At 41.9% G+C, this 20,390-nt stretch overlaps 1 protein-coding gene across 2 annotated transcripts in view; it reads left to right on the top strand.

The window, feature by feature from the left end:
- Positions 1-3,482: 3,482 nt before the first annotated feature.
- si:ch211-127i16.2 (probable flavin-containing monoamine oxidase A) overlaps positions 3,483-20,390 on the top strand; it is a 31,704-nt gene continuing 14,796 nt past the window's right edge. Inside the window, exons 1-8 of one of the 2 annotated variants that reach the window (XM_037483887.2) lie at positions 3,483-3,716; positions 3,823-3,910; positions 5,398-5,578; positions 6,073-6,187; positions 9,341-9,498; positions 10,126-10,215; positions 11,375-11,459; positions 16,469-16,569. In XM_037483887.2, coding sequence (XP_037339784.2) covers positions 3,599-3,716; positions 3,823-3,910; positions 5,398-5,578; positions 6,073-6,187; positions 9,341-9,498; positions 10,126-10,215; positions 11,375-11,459; positions 16,469-16,569 — 936 coding nt within the window. In that variant the 5' untranslated portion in view covers positions 3,483-3,598. Of the gene's footprint in view, positions 3,717-3,822; positions 3,911-3,994; positions 4,243-5,397; positions 5,579-6,072; positions 6,188-9,340; positions 9,499-10,125; positions 10,216-11,374; positions 11,460-16,468; positions 16,570-20,390 lie in introns of those variants that run through there. The other variant, XM_037483889.2, reaches the window with a different exon arrangement.

Below are 20,390 nucleotides of genomic sequence, written 5' to 3'. Positions count from 1 at the left end.
TCTGTTGTTTCCTTTTTCCTTTTTCCCTCAGAGCGCGTCTGGCTAAGAAAGCCACACAAACATAACATTATGGAGACAAAAGTCACAGAGAAATATAAAAACAGATTGCATGTTGTAGTTACAATAGAGCTCATTAAGCCCCAGAGGCTCCAGAGAGGAAAAACAAATCGGAGGTCAGAAACGCTACACAGCTCCATGTTTTTCCAGCGGGTCCTTCAACATCATGTGATTATGCGGCAGCTCAAAACATCTTGCGGGGAATTGACTGCATTGAAATATCTCATTTGGATTCAATATTTCAATTTAGACCACAGAGTAATATTATACTCCAAATTACTTTCACGTGGCCTAAAGAAAAAAAACTTTAGTCTTCAGGAAGTTGTTCCAAACTGTTCCAACCCTAACTATTTATTTTCAAGCTACAATTGCTAATGTTCTTCAAAAACTTTTTAAAGTTATATATGTTGAAATGATCATTTCCTGACCGCATTTAATATTTCCGCATTTAATATTTCAAAGTTCTCTGGCAAGAAATGAAAAGAAAATGATCTGGTATCTGAAGCTGTCCCAGGACTTTAATAATCACGTCCAAGCATTTATTTTCGGCAGGAATAACATCATTGGAGGACCGAAGCGTAACCTCATCCGCCCGCACTGAGACTACACTCAGTGTGCCACAAGCTGCTAAACTGACAGCTGTGAGAACTAACACCAGCCATGTGTTCAACCGTGGCTCAGTTGCTTTGGGGGGCGGCTTGAAGGGACAGTGTTGCCAACTTAATTGCTTGCTAGATTTGGAGACATTTGGAGTTGGTGAACTAATTTCAGTAAAAAGAGTTAATTGTTAGACTAGCCTTGTTTTTGTTTGTTTTTGGATCATTTTTAAAATCTAAAACACTATTTAATGTGAAAATTAGTTGAAAAAATATCTGATCCATCTAAAGACCAATTAATATGTTCAGGAATCAACATTTATTTGGACATGGGATGGCCTTTGCTTAAAGCAATTCTAAGTAAGTGCTCTAAAAAGGATGGAGCTGGTACTTTTTCCTAATTACTTTAATATGGAAAAAACAGAAGCATTTGATCAGTGTCCGATAAGTTTGTCATGTACGTTACATGCCAACCACCAAACTGAAATTAGATTAGATTTAACTTTACGCTCAATGCACACAGCTGGTGGCAGTGCAATGGAATAGTGTGTGTGGCAGTGTTATTGTCCATATGTTATGGACTGACGACACAGCAGGTACCGCCTGTGTTGGAGGTACATTGTACTTTGTGGGGAACTTCCACAACTGCTGCCTTGTTGCTTTTGTTCTTTCGAAGCAAGAAACAGAACTGTCTGCTGTTCCTACACAAACATATTTGCTCGGGACGTGGCCTGGGAGTCACTGTCAGACCGACCCACCGGAAGCATCGCACGTATCAACCAGTCAGTGGCATACTTGGAATAATACACATTAACTTAACGTTACTTTGGATGATAACAAAGAAACAACATGATACATGATCCACCAATAGGCTTGGATTGACACATGGAATAAAATGATCTACTGGCTATTGTAACACTCCATAGTAGCTATAGTTGCCAGATGAATATGCTTGATTCAGATATGATAGACATGTGATGTTTACTCACAGACCGGATATGATTGTACTGCTGGCTGGACACCTAAAACAAGGTTGGACTGTCGGAAGCGATTAACTGAGTCGGATCCGGCGATGTCCGGGTGGTGTTGGGGGGGGGGGGGGGGGGGGGGTTGTATGGAACCAGACGTCAGGGGGATTTCCCCGGTATCCCCTGTGGTCCCTCCCCCCAGCTGAATAGGTTTAGCCTTAGAACAAGCTCATCATCTCTGTCTGTACTACTGATGGATTGTTAGTCAGTTAACCTCTGAACCCCCCCCCCCCCCCTCTCACCTAGTATGTGACTATGAGGCCACGTCTCCTGCAGTTGCTGCTCCCGTATTCCCCTAATGCATTTTTAAAGTATGCTGGGCGGAAGGGCTCTAGCAGAACTTAAATGTGAAGTCACCCGTTAACACTCAAATCACGCTTCACATGTGCTCCTTTGATGCAAAAGAGCGTTTGTATGCAGCCGCAATCCGATCAATGGGGATGTTTTGAGGTGGTGGTGGTGCTGGGACACTACTGCAGCAGGTGCTGGATTTGGTGCGTGTAGACGTCTCTTCTGGTTGCTGATTGGGCCAATCTCAGAAGTGTCAGCAGTGAAATGTTTACGCTGTTGGAGAGGCCTCAGGACACAGCCCTGTGGAACTCCAGCGTTCTGAAAGGAAAGCGGTGTGGTGATCTGACCTCCAGGATAGAATTAGGATTCATTGATTAGGACTTCCAGCCTCCAGGTACAGATGGAGGTGCCAAGTTCATCTTGTGTGGTGACCAGTTTGCAGGTGTTGCTTTAAATGTGAGACAGGGGGCTGGCAAGTGCCGTGGAGATGATGTCGATGTTTTTACGTGTCGACTGAACTGAAGGTTGGTAGTTATTGTGAATACGCTCAATAACGTTTTAATAATGTTGAGAGTTATTGTGAACGCGTTTGATAAAGTTTGACTGACTGACTTATCTGACTGTATTTTTTTCCGCTGAATTATAGTATTATAGCCTTATTGTCCCGTGCGCTTTGTATATGACAAAAGATCGAAAATAGACTATTTATTGACAGTGCGCCTTATAATCTAGTGCGCCCTGTAGTGCTGAAAATATGGTAATTGTATTAAAAAAAAGAAGATTTTTACCATACTTTTGTTTGCAATTGGACAAGCTGTTCTCTATCAATAGTTCTTTAGTCTGAATTGTGTCCCCAAAAGCTGTCCTATTTAGGTCAGGAACAGTTCCTTTGCTGGGACATAATTCAGAAAAAAGGTTTATTTACCTGTGACACAACCAAAACAAACACACAGGTACTTTAACGACTTTAACCCCTTGTTGCATTCTAAATATGTTCTCTAAGCACAGACTTTTCTTTTATATGTGTAGGAGTACTTTGTACAAGTATTGCATAGATTTTAATACTGATTTATTATTAATTAGTTAAATCTGTATGTTATTTATTAATAGTAAAGTGATGTGTTCAGAGTGTGCCCCAGTTTGAGTTTTTCAATACAATACAAAATCTCTTAATTGTAAATATTGAAAAAGAACATCAGACTTAATCTCTTTTCAAAACAATTATAGGGGGGTAATTAGGCACATCAGGGTTATCATGGAAATAGTATTTACAAAGAAAGTGTGGTCCAGTATAACTATCAGAATGGAATGACTCACATTAAAAGGTTAGTCACCTCATAATAAAGTGAAAAACAACTACAGTGTTACCACTCACACAAATATACGATACTATCACATTAACTTAATTGCTGTATTATCTATCAAATCATGTAACTTTTACTGCTGGAGTTGTGGTTTTACACTGCCAATTCTCTGCAAAGTAGGTCCGAAGCTCAGCTGTTCAAAGTGCACTTTTATGAAAGCAGCCTTTGCAAGATAACCTCAGTGGTACAGAGTACAAAAGGGAAAACTAGTTGGACTTCTGTTTCTAACACCACGATTTACTAGCACTTGTTGAGCTCGACAATGACTGCAGAAATTTGGGATGTTATTATTGTCGGTGCAGGACTATCTGGACTGAGCGCAGCTCACTTGCTGAGAAAAAGGAACGCAGAGCTGAAAATACTGATACTGGAAGGAAAAGGTACTTAAAAATGCAAACCAATCGGAAACCTGCAAATAGGGTAATTTACTGGACGCTTTCACTATGCCATTTTCTCGTACTAATTCTTCTCTGTTATGACCTACAGATCGTGTGGGAGGTCGCACAGTGTCCACTGAAATACCAGCAGCCAATGGCATTGATCGCTGGGACTTTGGGGGACAGTGGGTAGGAAGGTAAGGCTCAAACGCTGGAGGAATGACCACACATCACATCAACGTAGCAGCAAAAAGGGTTCCACAAGAGAGCAACATGTAAGACAAGGGATTCTTGATCCATTGGTAGTATGCAATGGAAAGTTTGACATATATTTCACCTCTTTCATTATTCAGTCGAAGGAAACGGTTGAAAAGTTTTAGGGCTGCAAAATGTAGATGTCAATCAAACAAGCGAACCTATCCACATGATAATTGCAGTCTGTGTAGTGGTTAGCTGGATTTGGAAGTTTCTGGGTTTGATACTGCCGACTGAATGCGATCGAAGATTGGCTCCCGTCATGCATTAGCAGGTAAAGATCCTAATCGCTTGCCTACACATACCTTGGAGAGGATTATGAGTTGCTAGGGCACAATGAGGGAGATCTGTTGGTTGCGGTTTGGGAAACCCCGAGGACAGCTTCTCTGTAGATACACCCACGCAGCCACACGCTTTACGTGCATCCTATATTGATGATTGAGAGGGATGACAGGCATCTTCTCGTATGAGTCTAAAAATTGTCACTCACTCAATCACTCGAAGAAACAACTCACAAAATGCTCACAACCGCCCGAACTTCTTTAAATAAGAACGCTTTGGAAAAGAGGTTCAAGAATTGTATGACAAACACCAGGCTTATATATAATTCCTTGTATAAGAATAGAATAGGGAGGCATTCTGCTCAATGCTGTGCTTGTCAGCTGGTATTGTAGTCCTTTGATTTCAATGTGTATGCTGCATTATGATGATTAGAAAAACGTTTTACTGTTTTAATTCATGGATGGCTGTGGAGCGTGGGAGAAATTAGCACTTAAATGTATGAAATGTAAATAATAAATCTTTCCTTAGAATAGTTGCTGTTGCCCTGGTAACATGTAATGGATATTATATTAATCAATAAGCGCAACAGAATATGTGACCTACGTGGAAAACATATGTTATTTCTTTATCTTTCAAGGTTTTTATTGATTCGCTGTAATAATGTGTCTGTTATCAATAGCTTGTCATGGACTTTTAACCTTCCATCCAAAAGTTACCAATCTTACAAAGCAATCAACAAAAGTTCACCATCTCTAATTCATTTGCTGAAATTGTTGTGCAGTCACACTGTAAGAGAATTGTCAGTCGCAAACTGCTTTGATCAGATATGAAGCTCTTACATACTTGATTTTAGTTACTAACTAGTGGGCTACAACAACCGTGGGAAACAGCAGAGCTCAACTAGAGAGGGTTGTGAAGAGCACTTTGACGATCTCACACGTCCTTCATGCCGCTTCACCATTTGGAAGGCTTTTTTAACCCCGTGGTTCAAGGACCAGCTCAAGCAATGTCATATTCTCAACGTATTCTTAACTCAGAAAGATTACATTTCTGATTATGTATCCGCTAAACGTGTGACAAACCTTACAGTAAATGCTAAAAACCTTTAAACCTAAGAATATATAAAATGGCTTCTTTTATTCTTCAGCACCCAAACACATATCATGGAGCTCATAAAGGAACTTGGCTTAGAGACGTTTCCCCAATTCAACATCGGCAAGAAGGTTCACCACATGGGAGGGCCAGGTGCCAAAGTTCGCACCTACAGAACAAGTATTCCTGCTTTATCGCCGATGGTGCTAATGGACCTCGCCCAGCTCCTGTGGAAGGTGAGACAGCAATATTCTGCAGCTTCGACTCGGATCGGCCGAATAACCACAACTTCCAGTGCAATAATATAATTCATTTCTTGATTTGTGTTTACCAACAATAAGATGATCTACAGAATATTGACAGTCATACCGTTTGTTTTAGAGATCAGGTACATTTCTATCTGCTTCATTTAACAGTATCCTTACCATGCTCACAAGCACAAAGCAGTCCCTGATGGCTGTGTTAATGGTATTTTACATTTATAAAGCGCTCTGCTTTCAAATTGATGGATGAAGCATAAAATAATTACAAAACAAAGTACCAGAAAATGTAATTCCCAGCATAAGTGCTTACAGTGGCACAGGAGGAAGAAACAGAGTGAGGGAACAGCCCCGACAGAATCATTTAAAAAAAAATTTTTTTTTAACAACACTTTGTTTCTGTATCAATAGGATGTTGTTTGTGGTACAGCATCATGTGTCAGTGTATTGTACCATCACTTTGCCTTCAGATGAACAGACTGTGTGCCACAGTATGCGTCCAGGATCCCTGGAAGACTCCAAATGCCGTTGAACTGGACAGCATGACCCTGCACTCTTACATTCAGCAGCATGCTTGGACTTCAGGTGAGGTTTAAGAGTTGCTTTAGCTATTGGGCCCTCTAAATTCTCCAATAGAGCATGTTGAGCAGAGTTAGTGATTTATAATTATGTAAATACACAGTATTTTAGTGAGGCTCTTTTCCAGGAAAAAAAACATGTAGCTATTATTGGAGGTATGTAGTTCATTTCTTATACTTAAAGGAGCTGTATGTAACATTCCTACCATATGATTTGATTGATATGAACCATTTTCTTTTTCATAATATGGATATGCAATGTGTACTTAAAAAGTGGTTTGTATAGTGGCATTTGGCATGAAAAGTACTTGTGTAATGGTCAACATCTAAGATTAGTGTAGTTTCATGCTAATATCCGCTTCATGCAAATTAACGATGCACAGTTTTTGAAATTGAAATAACATGATTTATCAATTATTGGAAACCCTGTTCTTGCATTAAAATGTGCCCCTCTTTCAGGGATCAGGAATTAGGAAACATTTATTGCCATAATATGTCAGACATAAGGAATTTGACTTGGCGGTTGGTGAATGACAACAGACAGTACGACAATGGACAACAGACAACATAGTGCAGGAATACGAAATATAATAAAATATAATGCTATGGGTTAGTAATCTAAAGCTATGGGTTATTTAAGTTAAAAAATAAATAAAATAAAAAGATTAAGTGCACCAGCCAACAGAAAGTGACAAGTGCAAGTGACAAAGTGTATGTACATGTAGAGTGTGAAGAGTCAGTCAGGGGGGGACTGCCAAAGGGAAGAAACTGTTAGTGTGGCGGGAGGTCTTAGTCCTGATGGACCTCAGCCTCCTGCCGGATGGAAGGGGCACAAATAGTTTATGTCCGGGGTGAGAGGGGTCGGCTACAATCTTTCTAGCCTGCTTCAAGGTCCTGGAAGCGAACAAGTCCTGGAGAGACGGCAGACGGCTGATCACCCTCTCTGCAAAGCGGAGGTGCAGCTGTTGGTGTACAGGGAGAAGAACAGAGGGGAAAGAATGCAGCCTTGGGGGGAACCGGTGCTGATGGACCAAGAGGCAGAGACATGTCTCCCCAGCTTGACGTGCTGCTTCCTGTCGGACAGGAAGTCAGTGAGTCGGGCACGTGCAGCTGAGAGAGTTTGTCCTGCAGCAGAGGCGGGATGATGGTGTTGAAGGCAGAGCTGAAGTCCACAAACAGGATCCTGGCGTAGGTTCCTGGGGAGTCCAGATGCTGGAGGACGAAGTGGAGGGCCATGTTGACAGCATCGTCTACAGACCTGTTGGCTCTGTAGGCGAACTGCAGGGGGTCCAAGAGGGGGTCGGTGAGGGTCTTCAGGTGGGACAAGACTATCCGTTCAAAAGACTTCATGAGTACAGAGGTCAGGGTGACGGGCCTGTAGTGTAGTGACATGTCACTTGCTGAGAACTGTTTTTCAGAGTACAGTCGTTTAGCGTCTCTCACCGCCTTGCTAAACCTGTATTTAGACTCTGTGTACAGGTCTTTGTCCCCACTCCTAAATGCCTGATCCGTCTGCAGTCGTAGTTTTATGAGTTCAGCTGTAAACCAAGGGTTTGTCAGTGATATAACTCACCCTGGTGCATGATGGCACACAGCTGTCCTCACAGAAGCCGATCTAGGAAGTTACAGCCTCTGTGAACTCATTCAGATTGTCATAAGCAGAAAATATCCCAGTCTGTGCAGTTCAAACACCCCGAAGATCCTCTAGCGCCTCGCTGGTCCACTTCTTGGATTCCCTCACCAAGGGTTTGCAGAGCTTTAGTTTCAGGTGGACCATGACGTGGTCGGGGGGGTGTCCCAGCGCAGCACGAGGGACGGCGTGATAAGCCCTGGTTGCTGTAGTGTAGCAGTGATCCAGCGTATTCTCCTCTCTGGCCGGGCATTGGATAAACTGTTTGAACTTAGGAAGTTCGTGGCTGAGGTTTCCTTTGTCAAAGTCCACGAGGACAATAGCCAAGGAGTCCGGGTTGGTCCGCTCCACACACCGCATCTGGTCGGCTGTCCGAAGCAAACTCACGGGGGAGTAGAAGGGTTTGCAGTTGGTGATGAAAGATTGCAGAGCAGGAGAACAGTGTTGCAGGATCACTGTTACGTTGTTGCACCAGCTGGTGTTGGAGTAGAAGCAGATTCCTCCACCCTTCGTCTTTCCGGAGAGCTCCGTGTCGCGATGCGCTCTGAGCAGCTTGAAGCCTGCCAGCTGGAGCGCGCAGTCCGGTATCGATCCACAGAGCCAGGTCTCTGTGAAGCACAGAACGAAGGACGTAGAAAAGTCTCTGTCTGTATAGGGATGCATTTAATTACTTCAGTATTCATTGATCATTGTGCTTTGATTTGCTCAATTTACAGTGTAATCAGACGTTATGCTTGCAGGCGGGCAGCTACTCTTTCAAATTTGTCCCTCTATTGGTTGGGGAATTTTTACATGGTTAAACGTAGTAAAGAGTAGTTGAATAATCTTGGAAAAGATGTTTAACGAGCACACATAAGCAGTCCCTCCGGGAAAAGGGCTAACACCAGAGCACGGCTAATCTGTGGAAGCAGAAGTACGACCGAGTGCAGGCAAACCGTTTGAGCAGAAACCCAAGAGAACGCTACAGCTGTTTGAGTTTGAGAAAGGGGGTTTGCTGGAAAGCATAATAAAAACTGACATGAAATCCATGAGTCATGCACTCGAGCTGCAGACCACACTCTTGAATTAGGAAAAAAACTCCAGAATGAACTTGCTAAACTGTGCATACATCTTCATGAAGATATTAAGCTCATTCTTTTAAATATCTTAAAAGACTGTACCAAATTTCATGACAGTCCAACCAATATTTGTCAAAAAGTTGTTTCCCCATTGTTGCAGCCATGCAAGTAGAATCTTTGACACTGCATAAAATGTCTGTAGCGTAGATTTCTACGTGATACCGAAGATATTGCAGTTCCAGATTGAATGACTGCAGACTTGATAAAAAATTCACTATAGACAAGATGATTACAAAAATCACCATCCTCCAATATGGTTTCTTTGTTGTGATTTATTAACTGGCCAAGTGTACAATGTAAGACCTTTATACTAAGATAATGCTTTGTGTATTGGTTCACACCTTGGCCGACAAACCGCTTGCTGTTTAGGGATGCATTTAATTACTTTAGTATGTGTTCATTCATCTGCCAGAGCTAAAGGAGGAGATGGGTGTGTGTAGCAGATCTGTCTTTGGCTTGGAGCCATCGCAGATGTCCTTCCTGTTCTTCCTCATGTATGCTGCAGCAGCTGGAGGGGTGCTGCCACTGCTGGAAAGCACTCCAGGTTCCGCGCAAGAGTTCAAAATAAAGGTGCAGAGACTTCTTTAAAAACAAAGAGCCTTATTTCCTTTAGTAAAATAATTAAAAAAATATCTCTCCAAACAATTAGGAGGTCTTGTTCTATGTTTGAGCCGTTGCTTCTAAACCTCCTCTCCCCACAGAGTGGTGGAATATAAAATGGCCAAAGGCCAATAGGGCAAGAAAGAAAATGGCAAGAGTGCTTTTCTAGTTACAATTTTTTTCTCCCATCAGATTGGTCCGCGGCAATTTATTATTTCGGCATTTCCGCTGTGTCCTGAAGGAATTATTACAAGTAGCACTGTGAGCATGGCAACACCATAGATGCAGTCAGAGCTGCAGTAAATGTATTTTGTACAATTGGAAGACAACAGCTCCTACTGATTGTTCATTGCAGAATAACAAGTAAATTGTTTCCAGAAAAGGATGTTACTGATGAGGATCTTGGCTACATAATTAGACAACAAATGATTTTTCTTGCACTGGGATGTGTGCAGCAGTATCATAGGAAGGCTGAATTATCTGAATTATCTGCATGGCTGGCTTGGCCCAACAAGGAATTTGTGCTTTAATGATTTGGCTGAAGAAACCCTTCAAATTCAAGCGGGTATCAATGGTGTGGTTTCTCTCTCTCCACAGGGAGGCACCCAACAACTTTCAGAATGTCTGGCAGAGCGCGTCGGGTGGAAGAATGTCCGGATGAGTTCCGCTGTGACGGCCATATGGCAGGTAGAGTAAAGTAAGATCTCAGTCAGGGTTTGATGAGGCACGACACAGAGATATAACAGCTACCACAGAGGGGAAACAGGCCGTCTCCTGCACAGTCTGTTCTGCCTGAATGTACAGCTCAGAGACCAAGAGGACACCAACAATCCACAGCTCAGAGACTGAGAATCATCATTTTCTTCACCAAGTGCTCTACAGATGAAATCCTTAACAATAAGCAGATTGAAGTTGTCCGCCTCGGCTCTGAGGAGTTGGGTGGAATACATTTTCCTGACATTTGCACACAAATCACTTCCACGGAAACCAATCGTCAACTATCATAATTGATCAATTTATTGTTTAAAATATTTTTGAAGATAAAGTGCTGAAAGGACTAGCCTTTCAGGAAAAATCACTAAGTGTCACGTCGTGCAGATTGACAGCTGGAGTTAGCAGGTCCCACTTTATATTGGGTGAGAGGGAAGGCACATCCTTGACATTTAGTCAAGTCCGTCAAGGGCTAACACATATTGACAGAAATTCACACTCACTCACAGCTACAGGACCATTATGGGTTTCTAGATCGCTCAAGCTGAACACAGGAAACGCACAAAGGCCTCAGGAACACATGCAAACGTTACACAGTGGGACCGGTAGGCTTCACACAAAGGACCTTCTGGCTGCAAGGCAATTATATACCAAAAATATATAATCTGTATTTTGGATTCTTTGGGACATTAAGCAAAAGATCGTCCAAATTTGGAAAGTTGTGACACCTTCATCTCTTCCCTGAAAAGGTGCTGGATGATATAAACACCTAATGCTTTAATGTGGATCATTTTTGATAAATACAATGGTAGATGAGTTTAACTATCACCAGAGGCATTAATTAACAGAAATGCCAATTTAGGCTCTGCAGATAATAAACATCAGTAATAAGTCATTTCAAATGTACAGTTAGATGCTTCAAATATGGGGTTGTGTACTAAAGAAGTTATATAAAGTAATTAAGTTAACTTCAGTTTGTCCGTACAATATTTTATTTTAAGTCCTTATTTCTATAATCACTTGTAAATCCCACTTATAAATAAGTCCATCAGACGAGAGGGGACGTAATAAGATAACATATCTGTGCAGCTTGCTAATCAAATAAAGCTGCATTTCTGTTTCTGTGTTTCAACAGGATGCTGAGTGGGCCAGGGTGACAACCTCCACCAACACCTTCTTTGGCAGAGCTGTGATTGTCACCTGCCCCCCTCACTTGGCAGGTCAGCGTGCTTCTCCCACCTCCGTCCACTCGCTAAATGACGTTTCTCACTGATGCAGAAGGCAAATGTTCCTGCCTCTCACTACGTCAGTCAAATGTGGCCAACTGTGCATCTACGCCGATGAAGACTTTGATTTTCCCGAATCGTTTCGGCTCCGGGGTCTGACAGTTGCCTCGGTTGGAGTAGATCCGGCCTGAGGTCGGGAAATGGGCTGAGGAATAGCCTATATTGGATTTTGAACCACTGCAAAAGTTAAGGCCAAAAGTGAGAAATTCGGTCGGCCGTGGGAAGATGAAAGTCACAAACATGTCACAACTGACCTTTCTCTTGCTAGTAGAAATTGGAAAATTACCCCGACTGTCCACAAAGGCCAGAAAGTTGTAAATGCCCAAATATGTCTATATAGAAATTAAATGTCCATTTATCAGGTTTGTGGCAGTGAGATCTTTCCATTTAAAACATGTCCAAACTACTGAGTGGAATACACTTCTTTTGCTCTTGTTTTTTTTTTGGTCAGACGACAGGAATCCTGCATTACAAACAAAGTAACGTGGTAACAAAGCAAGGCTTCGGAGTAGATTTAATGTGTGCAGTCTGGCTGGTGCGTCTCACGTTTCTGTGACACACACTAAGACGGGAGGCGCACTTGTTCATGCCGAGGGCTTAAGCAGAATCCTGAGCTGGGATTTACACTCGGTACAGATATGTGTCTAAAATCCTCATACTCATCGCCATGGACCATAGCCAGGCCCCTTAATGAGACAGGTTTGAAAGCAGTGTTGAATTATGCAGCATGGATTGCTCTGGCTCGGATGCCACAGGGCCACGTTTGGCCTTAAATCATTGTGGGAAGATTGACAGGGACTTCCCAAAAGCCAAAGTCAGGGCAATGATTGAGAGGTCACCTCGCCCAGAAGGACTCTCGTGATAAATTAAAAGGAGGATTGCTGATTGAAGTCATCTTTGTGACATTTTTTGTTTTAAATTATCTGGTGATGGATAATGTTGAGCAGCATTCCAGTTATTGGAGAGAGCTTTAATGGTGGTAGTGACTATAAAAGATTTCTTGCTTGGACAGTGAAAGTGTACATTGTTGTTCATACCATCCATAACCGCTCATATCTAGTTCCTTTGTAATAGCTGTTTGTTTCTGGTTATTAATAGTTAGAATGAATACTTTCTCTACCCCAGGAGGTTCTTGGCATCAAACGACACTCCCCACTGTATTCACACACACGTACACACAACTGCTGGATATGAGGTGTTCGTTCCACAATTTATCACGTACGTCCCCTTCTTGACTTGAGATTTATCTTCCCATTCATCCATCCATCTTTTATAATGAGTTCCGTCAGTTTTCTTCCCACCTTTTTTTTTGTAACCACTTCCCTCACTCACCTCAATGATTTATGAACTGTTTGGTTGTAGTCACACTGCCATGCAAGTAAAAAGATGAGCGTGAAAGTGACAATTTTGCCCGTGCGTTGTGTTGAATCTCAAAGATGATGGAAGTATGTGTGTATATTACTAGGCAAATAGGTCCCCATGTATATTTATTTTTGGACTGCATTGTATAGCAAACACTAATTAAGCTTCCACAGCATGCACAGGGAGTGTAATGCAATTAACCACACGATCTCACACTAAGCGGTATTTACAGAGACAGCTCTGCAGTTACTATGTGTTATTCTGTCTAATCTCACCCAGCAAGAAGTTTTTTTGCAAAGCATGCCAACTGTCTGGCTCTGGGTGCACACTTGTTCCTGTGTTGGCATGTGCAAGGATATTTGTTGTTAAGTAGGTGAAGCGAAAGTTCTTGACGCCTGTTGCAAAAAGTCATTGTAGCTGACTAAAGGGAGACTTCACCTGATTGCGAGTGAACTTGACAGGCAGCCAGGCAAAACAATATCTGATGTTACTATTTATCTTCTCACGGCGGAGGAGCTGCAGTAATGACAGCAGGCTTGGGCAGTGGTGAGGAAATTATTACATCTGCCACTCACGGTTTAGTCCAGAGGCTTGTTTACAGTAAACAGGTAAGCAGTGCTTTGCAGAGTGACAGTGTGAATCAGAATTCTAGGCCACAAATTTGCTGTGCTATGAATGAAACGAATGAAGCCTCATTTAGGGATTAAACATTAAATTGGGAGCTGAAGTGATTGGGAAGATAACTGACGCAATGTGATTTGTATCTTCATGAATTTAAACTGTGGGGATGAATTAAGCTTAATAATCTTTGTGTATTTTGCATCTCATCAGGTGTTGATGAGCTGGCAGATATAGTAAATGTGGCTTTGCAGGGCTTTGTTCAGCATGGAAAATGTTAAATGGGGATATATTGAGAAAAAAGTTCAGCTTTGTGGACATAAAAGTGGACACACCACAATCAAAACTCTCTTCTAAAGTTGTCTTTTCTTTGTGGTATTTTACACTGCAATCAATCCTTAATACATGTTAAACATTGCATGACATTGATAACATTACTTGTTAAGGATCCCTCAAAAATATGTACTCTCTGAAAAATGAAACTTAATGGTACTCTTGTGTGGCCATACTTTAAAGTAAATTCAGAAACAATGCTATCAAATGAAAATATTTTTAGTATGTTGTATGTTTATGTACCAAATCCATTATTTGATTGAGATTGAGATGAAAATAAAATTCAGGGCATTTACAGCAATCAAATGCATATTCCGTCCTACCGCTATGCTTAGACGGCCATTTACTTATAAGATATAATATTAAACCACAGTTTGATACATTTCTAAATTAATTTTGCCAAAAGGGTCATCCTCCTTGAGTCTATTTTCGGCAGGACCAACAGCAGAATATCATAAGTAATGCTGGAACTGCAGTGTGTGTGTGGAGGGATGGGGGATGGGGGGAGGGTGTCTGCTGCTCCTACGGTGCCTTCAATTTCAATAAGTGTCAAGGGGCTACGCACATAATTCAATAGAAGGCCTCAGATGTAACCTGCCCACAGATAAAGGAATCCATCCCAGCATTCGCATTAAGGGGTTGGTGAATAGCGCTGCCTATTCCTGCCGGCCCTTTAGATTCATAAAAGCCATTTATTTATGGTATATTTCAAAGTATATGCAGGCACAACCACAGACTAAACTTCAACTCTAGCCAGCTAGGCATTTGAATGCTTTTTCAAGTACTTTTATATCACTCCTCAAACTGTCATTTGGAAGCTCCATCTCTAAAACATCATCCCGTGACGTTGTGTCTCGATTCGAGTGGGTTTTTGTGTTCTACTTTCCTCATTTCTGTGACTGTCAAAGACACTGAAAGTGTCCGTGCGCTCCACTAAAGGTTCAGAGTGAGAGTAATGGAAATTGGGAATCTTTTCGCTGAAGGCTACCACAGATGTAATGCACAGGTCAGTGACAGGGGAAATTGAGAAAGCGAGGTCAAAGTTTTCATTCACAAATTGGAGTGAGTTTTTTTTTTTTTTTTTCAAATGTCGCAGTATTCTAAAAAGGAGAAAGTGAGAACAAGACAGACAGAAAATGACAATACTGAAAGAAAATCACAGTGGGGAAAGCAGTGTCCTTAAAGTCAGAGTGCAAAGGGCCAGGAAGCAGCAGTTGCACAGATTGCCTCAGAGCCATTAGACGTCCTTAAACCTGCAAAGATGACAGGTTGATGTAAAAAGCTGTCTGGACAGAAGTGCTCTCATTTGACAGTTTACCAGAGGAGTGCGCAGATAAAGATCGTGTCCCCATCCACTGGGAGAAACTTGCTGTACTCCTCCATCTCTGATCCATCTTCATACTTTTCTGTCTATTTCACTAACAGACCAAAAATTATATCTGTTGGTCATGTCATTGCTAAAGTGGTGGAACTGCTACAATCTCACCGTATCAAACTGATTAGCTTAAGATTTTCTTTCTGTTTACACATTTAGACAATGCTGTGAGTCCTTACTTCTTGTTTGTTTCCCTTTACGGTTTGAAGCTATGCCAATTTAAAAACCTTACACTGTTTATTTTGAGAGCCTCTTTCAGGTTCACTGAGAGAGAGAGGACATCCTCAGTATCGTCCTGTGGCTCTTAACCTAAAGTAAAAGCTTTCACCAAGTCGGATGAATGCTGCATTCCACAAGGAATGAATAACAATGGTCTTATTCAGTCATTGATGTTTGTTTACAAGCGGTACTCTGTCGCTATTCATCAGCTATCGTAGAGCATCTGTTTTTTGTTAAAGAAACTGCCCTGCCATTGAACCTGTTTATCCACATCTTTCTGAATTGTGTAGTGCAATGCTGAGTTGTGTTCAAGTTCCACAGAAGGATCATTGCCGATTGGTTTAAAAGAGATGACAGTGCCGCCACCCTCGAGCACCTTTACGTTACCAAGAAATGAGGAAGAAGGCATTTCCTGCTATTAACTTAGATGGCTTTTGTGTCAAAACCTGCAGCTTTTTCAATATGACACGATTTGACAGGCCTCATGTCATGTGTACAGGGCTGTCATTTGAAGATCTAAGTGATCATGTCAAATTAGTTTGGAGCCGCTTATTGTGTCACTGTTTTTCAATTTTACAGCTTTGGGATCATCAATTTTGCTTAGCATTAAGAGCATTATTTTGAGGTTGCCGACAGGCTCATGACAGTTTCTAAATGATGTTCCACATCTTCCAGGGGTTCATTCGTTAAAAGACTGGCTTTTGGCCAGACGCTGCTTTACTTGCCAGAGTAAGCACAGAAACAGGCCAGCCGGCTCCTCGGCACGCGGGACTCACAGAGCATCTCACTGTACTGATGAAGTTCCTTGACTGCTCTCACATCAGTGAGATGGATCTTTTACAGATGCAAGTGCTGTGATTAGTACTGTGCATCATAGCAACAGCCAGTGAAGTCTTAGAACATGGGGACTTTTCCGGTGAGGCCTAAAAATACATTTTTTATTTGTTTTTATAAAATGTTCAGTACAGTGAATTAAATGGAAGGTGAGAATGTAGTTTTCAAGATTCATTGTGTAATACTTTTCTTTTCCCCACAGCCAAGATCCACTACCAGCCAGCCCTTCCAAGCCAGAGAGGATTCCTCACCCAAAACATGCCTGTGGGCCACATGATAAAATTCATAATTACCTACAAGACCGTGAGTAAGAAATTAATAATTACAAATGCTCATGTGAATAAATAGTTCAAGTTTAAATAAATAGATTTTTAGAAACAATCTTAGCGCCTATGATGTCAAGTAAACAATTTTCAATTTCTGAAAGAGCACATTGTTCTCCACCAGCCCTGCTTCCAACGACTACTCATTGAATGCCACAAATGGACAGGTAGTCCCATTGCTGATAAGTGTTCAAGTACTCAAACACACACATGGGTTTTTTTCCAGACCCACTTAAGGAACGGAGGCATCACTATGATGACACGAACATGAGCCGGTGGCAAAGTACGATGATATTAATGAACGCTATCTCGATGCGATGTTGTCTGAAACCTCTCACGGTAATGCAGCCTTAAAAAGCATATTTAAAGGTGAGCATGCACTGATGCATTCATGAACCTCATCACAGGCTCTGCTTTTTCCACTCTACTTACCTTTGTGGCCGCCACATCTGTTAATACAGATTGGCATGTACAAATCATTGCACTGGTAAACGGTGGGATTTCTGGCTATTTCGGTGAATTATACACATACTTGTTCTTCATCATTTATTACCACACATGTAGTTCATGTAGTCCAATTTAGGGCTGGTAAGAAAATGTTCTGGGTTCTATTGCACATGCAAACTATGCAAATGCTAGAGGAGTACAATGACATCTATGATATTAAATCAATGTTAATTAATTATTTAATGTTCATTATCATTTTGCAAACTGGAGATTACAACCTACAAAAAATATTCAGCATTGCTCTGTAGTTGACACCAGGCAAAAGCAACAATTGGAAATAGGCATTTAAAAAAAACCCATCAACTAGTAACGGTACTCAGTAGTCAGTCACATACTCCCCCGATGAGGTCCATGCCGAATCGCTCAAATGGGACACCTATTAATGATGGAGGACACAACTGAGCTGTCGGGATGCTGGTTGGTTTACCAACTCGACATTCCGGGCAGGTTTATTATATACTGTATATGTTTGATTTGGTGGAAAGGAAGACAAAAGGTTCTCTTTCCTGTGTGCATCGGCATGTTGCACGCTGCCATCCCGAGCTAAACATGTTAGGGTGCTTCTCCCAAGCCTATAGACAGGTGGGAGATCTTGAAATGTAAGGCTGAGCGTCTGTACTGTGCCTTTTGGAAGGGCACAGGACTGTCAGTTATTAACAAAATGTTTGTGCACCTTTTGGTAGATGTGTGTACTTTACTGAAGGTAATGTCATTAGTGCTTAGATCTGTGCCTTGGTGTCTTACCAATACCCTTTTTTAAAATTGGATTCTCTCTCACCTCTAAATCTGAGGCCATGGTTCTGAGCAGGAAACCGATGGGTTGCCTACTCCGGGTAGGGAATGTGTCCTTACCCCAAGTGAAGGAGTTCAAGTACCTCGGGGTCTTGTTCACGAGTGAGAGGAAGATGGAGTGTGAGCTTGGCCGGAGAATCGGAGCAGTCGCTTTACCGCACCGTTGTGTCAAAAAGAGAGCTGAGCCAGAAGACAAAGCTCTCGATCTACCGGACAATCTTCATTCCCACCCTCACCTATGGTCATGAAGGATGGGTCATGACCGAAAGAACTAGGTCACGGGTACAAGCGGGCGATATGGGTTTCCTCAGGAGAGTGGCTGGCGTCTCCCTTAGAGATAGGGTGAGAAGCTCAGCCATTCACGAGGCGCTCGGAGAAGAGCCGCTGCTCCTTTTGCGTTGAGAGGAGCCAGTTGAGGTGTTTTGGGAATCTGGTAAAGGATGCCCCCTGGACGCCTCTCTTGGGAGGTGTTCCAGGCACGTCCAGCTGGGAAGAGGCCCCGGGGATGACCCAGGACCAGGTGGAGATATTATATCTCTGCACTGGCCTGGGAATCCCACGGGATCCCCCAGTCAGAGCTGGTAGATGTGGCCCGGCAAAGGGAAGTCTGGGGTCCCCTGCTGGAGCTTTGCCCCCGCGACCCGACCCCCGATAAGCGGTTCAAGATTGATTGATGGATGGATGATTCTCTCTCAGTTAGCTGTCTTATATGGTATGAATGGAGATCTTTTAACAAAGGTTAACTACAGTTATGAATATAATGTAATTTCCTGAAAAGTATACAGGGGGGGCCACAAATGACTGAACATGCAGTACTTTTTAAGTAGAACAGCGCTGTATAAAAATGTGAGATATAACAGGCAATGGTGGAAGCAAATGCAGATAATTCACATAAGGCTCAATAAAAAAGGACAATCCACACAAATACTTCATGTTTAAATACACCTGACACTTTTATGGTCATACATTATTATTATTATGATTTTATTCTCTTGTGAATTCAATATTTTATCTTATCGTCCAATCTGTGCACCACTCGCCATGACAAATTCCTCGGATGTCCAACACACCATGAAATGAATGGTTGTGATTCTGAGCTGCTCTGAATACTGATACGATACAAGCGTAGCGAAGCAAAATTAGGCCATAACAAAACTGTCAGCGGACCAGGTGCAGACTTTCAGATGTAATTATGCATAGAAATAAAGGCAAAGTCAGATGAGTTGTGTTTTAATTTAGACCCTAATTATTATATAACAAATCATTTTTCCCCTTAACAATTCTTTTTAAGTGGCCAAATCGTCAGTGAAAATGTGTGAATTAGAGTTCCTACAAAGTTTTTCAATCCTAAAGAGGTATGGGTCTGTGGCAGTTCTTTTTTAATTCTAACATTAACTTCATGGGCTGGATCCAAAGATCTGGAATTCCCAAGAATTGTAGTTAAAATCTTCACAAGGGCAAATTCTAGTCCAACACTGATCCACTCTGCTTGTCTAAATGTATTATTGACCCTGACTGTGGTACGGAGGTATGTCTGTTGTAAGACCAAATAAGACAACCACAAAATCGAGTATACGCTTCAGGGACGACTGATAAACAATTGAAATCTATAGTTCTATAGTTAGATTCTCCCTTTCTCCGCTTCTTCGCGAACACTAGTGATACAGCCTGCATCTTTGCAGTAACAATGTCAGGCAAATGTTTACCGAATTTACAGGTACTTGCGTCCATCAACAGTCTAGATGGCATTGAATTGGGCCAATACATATTTGAATGGCCTCATTCATGAATAAAATAGCTAAATTATCTGAGTATAGTATTGGACACTATCATCTGACTCCATACGTTAAATATTTTAAATTCAAATTACTTTGATAGCAGATGGCAGCAGACACCTCTGGAAGAAGATCTAATAAAACACTGAGCTGAGTGAGCAGTTCCCTGGGACATTCTTGTCACATCACTTGTGTAAGAACTTCATTTTGAACGCATTTTTTAGCAGAAATAGTTGAGTCTGCATTCCTGCCTTGGCTTATCTTCTCCACATTGGAGGGGAATAGAAGCCCCAGCTTCCCGCTCTATCCAAGTCTTCAGAGGAAGCCTCAGGTTAGGCATCACATCTGTCTCCTCACTTACCGGCAATGCCCCCCAATGTTAATTTGTCACGGCAACAGCTGCAGTAGCTGAATCTCCACATTATTCTTAGTCGTATGTTACTGGATAAAAGCAAATCATACAGACTGAAGGTGCCTGTTTGTGCGTAGCATGTGCGTAAAGCCCTCCTAATCCGGTAGCGTCAGGTATATAAAAAGAAAATTACCAAAATATTTAGAACAATTTATAATTCAGCTATAGGTATAAGCACAACATTGTTACTAAAAGGGGAATGTTGTGATTATATATCCTGGGAGGTCAGTGAGGCAGCTGAGCCCTTTTCAATGATTCTGGGGTTTGCAGAACTACAACCCTGTCCATCATGCTAAGCCTCTTCTCCTCAGTGTC

The sequence above is a fragment of the Pungitius pungitius genome, chromosome 18 (genome assembly GCF_949316345.1).
Source record: "Pungitius pungitius chromosome 18, fPunPun2.1, whole genome shotgun sequence".
Taxonomy (NCBI): domain Eukaryota; kingdom Metazoa; phylum Chordata; class Actinopteri; order Perciformes; family Gasterosteidae; genus Pungitius; species Pungitius pungitius.
This window is presented reverse-complemented; position numbering and strand designations above follow the sequence as displayed.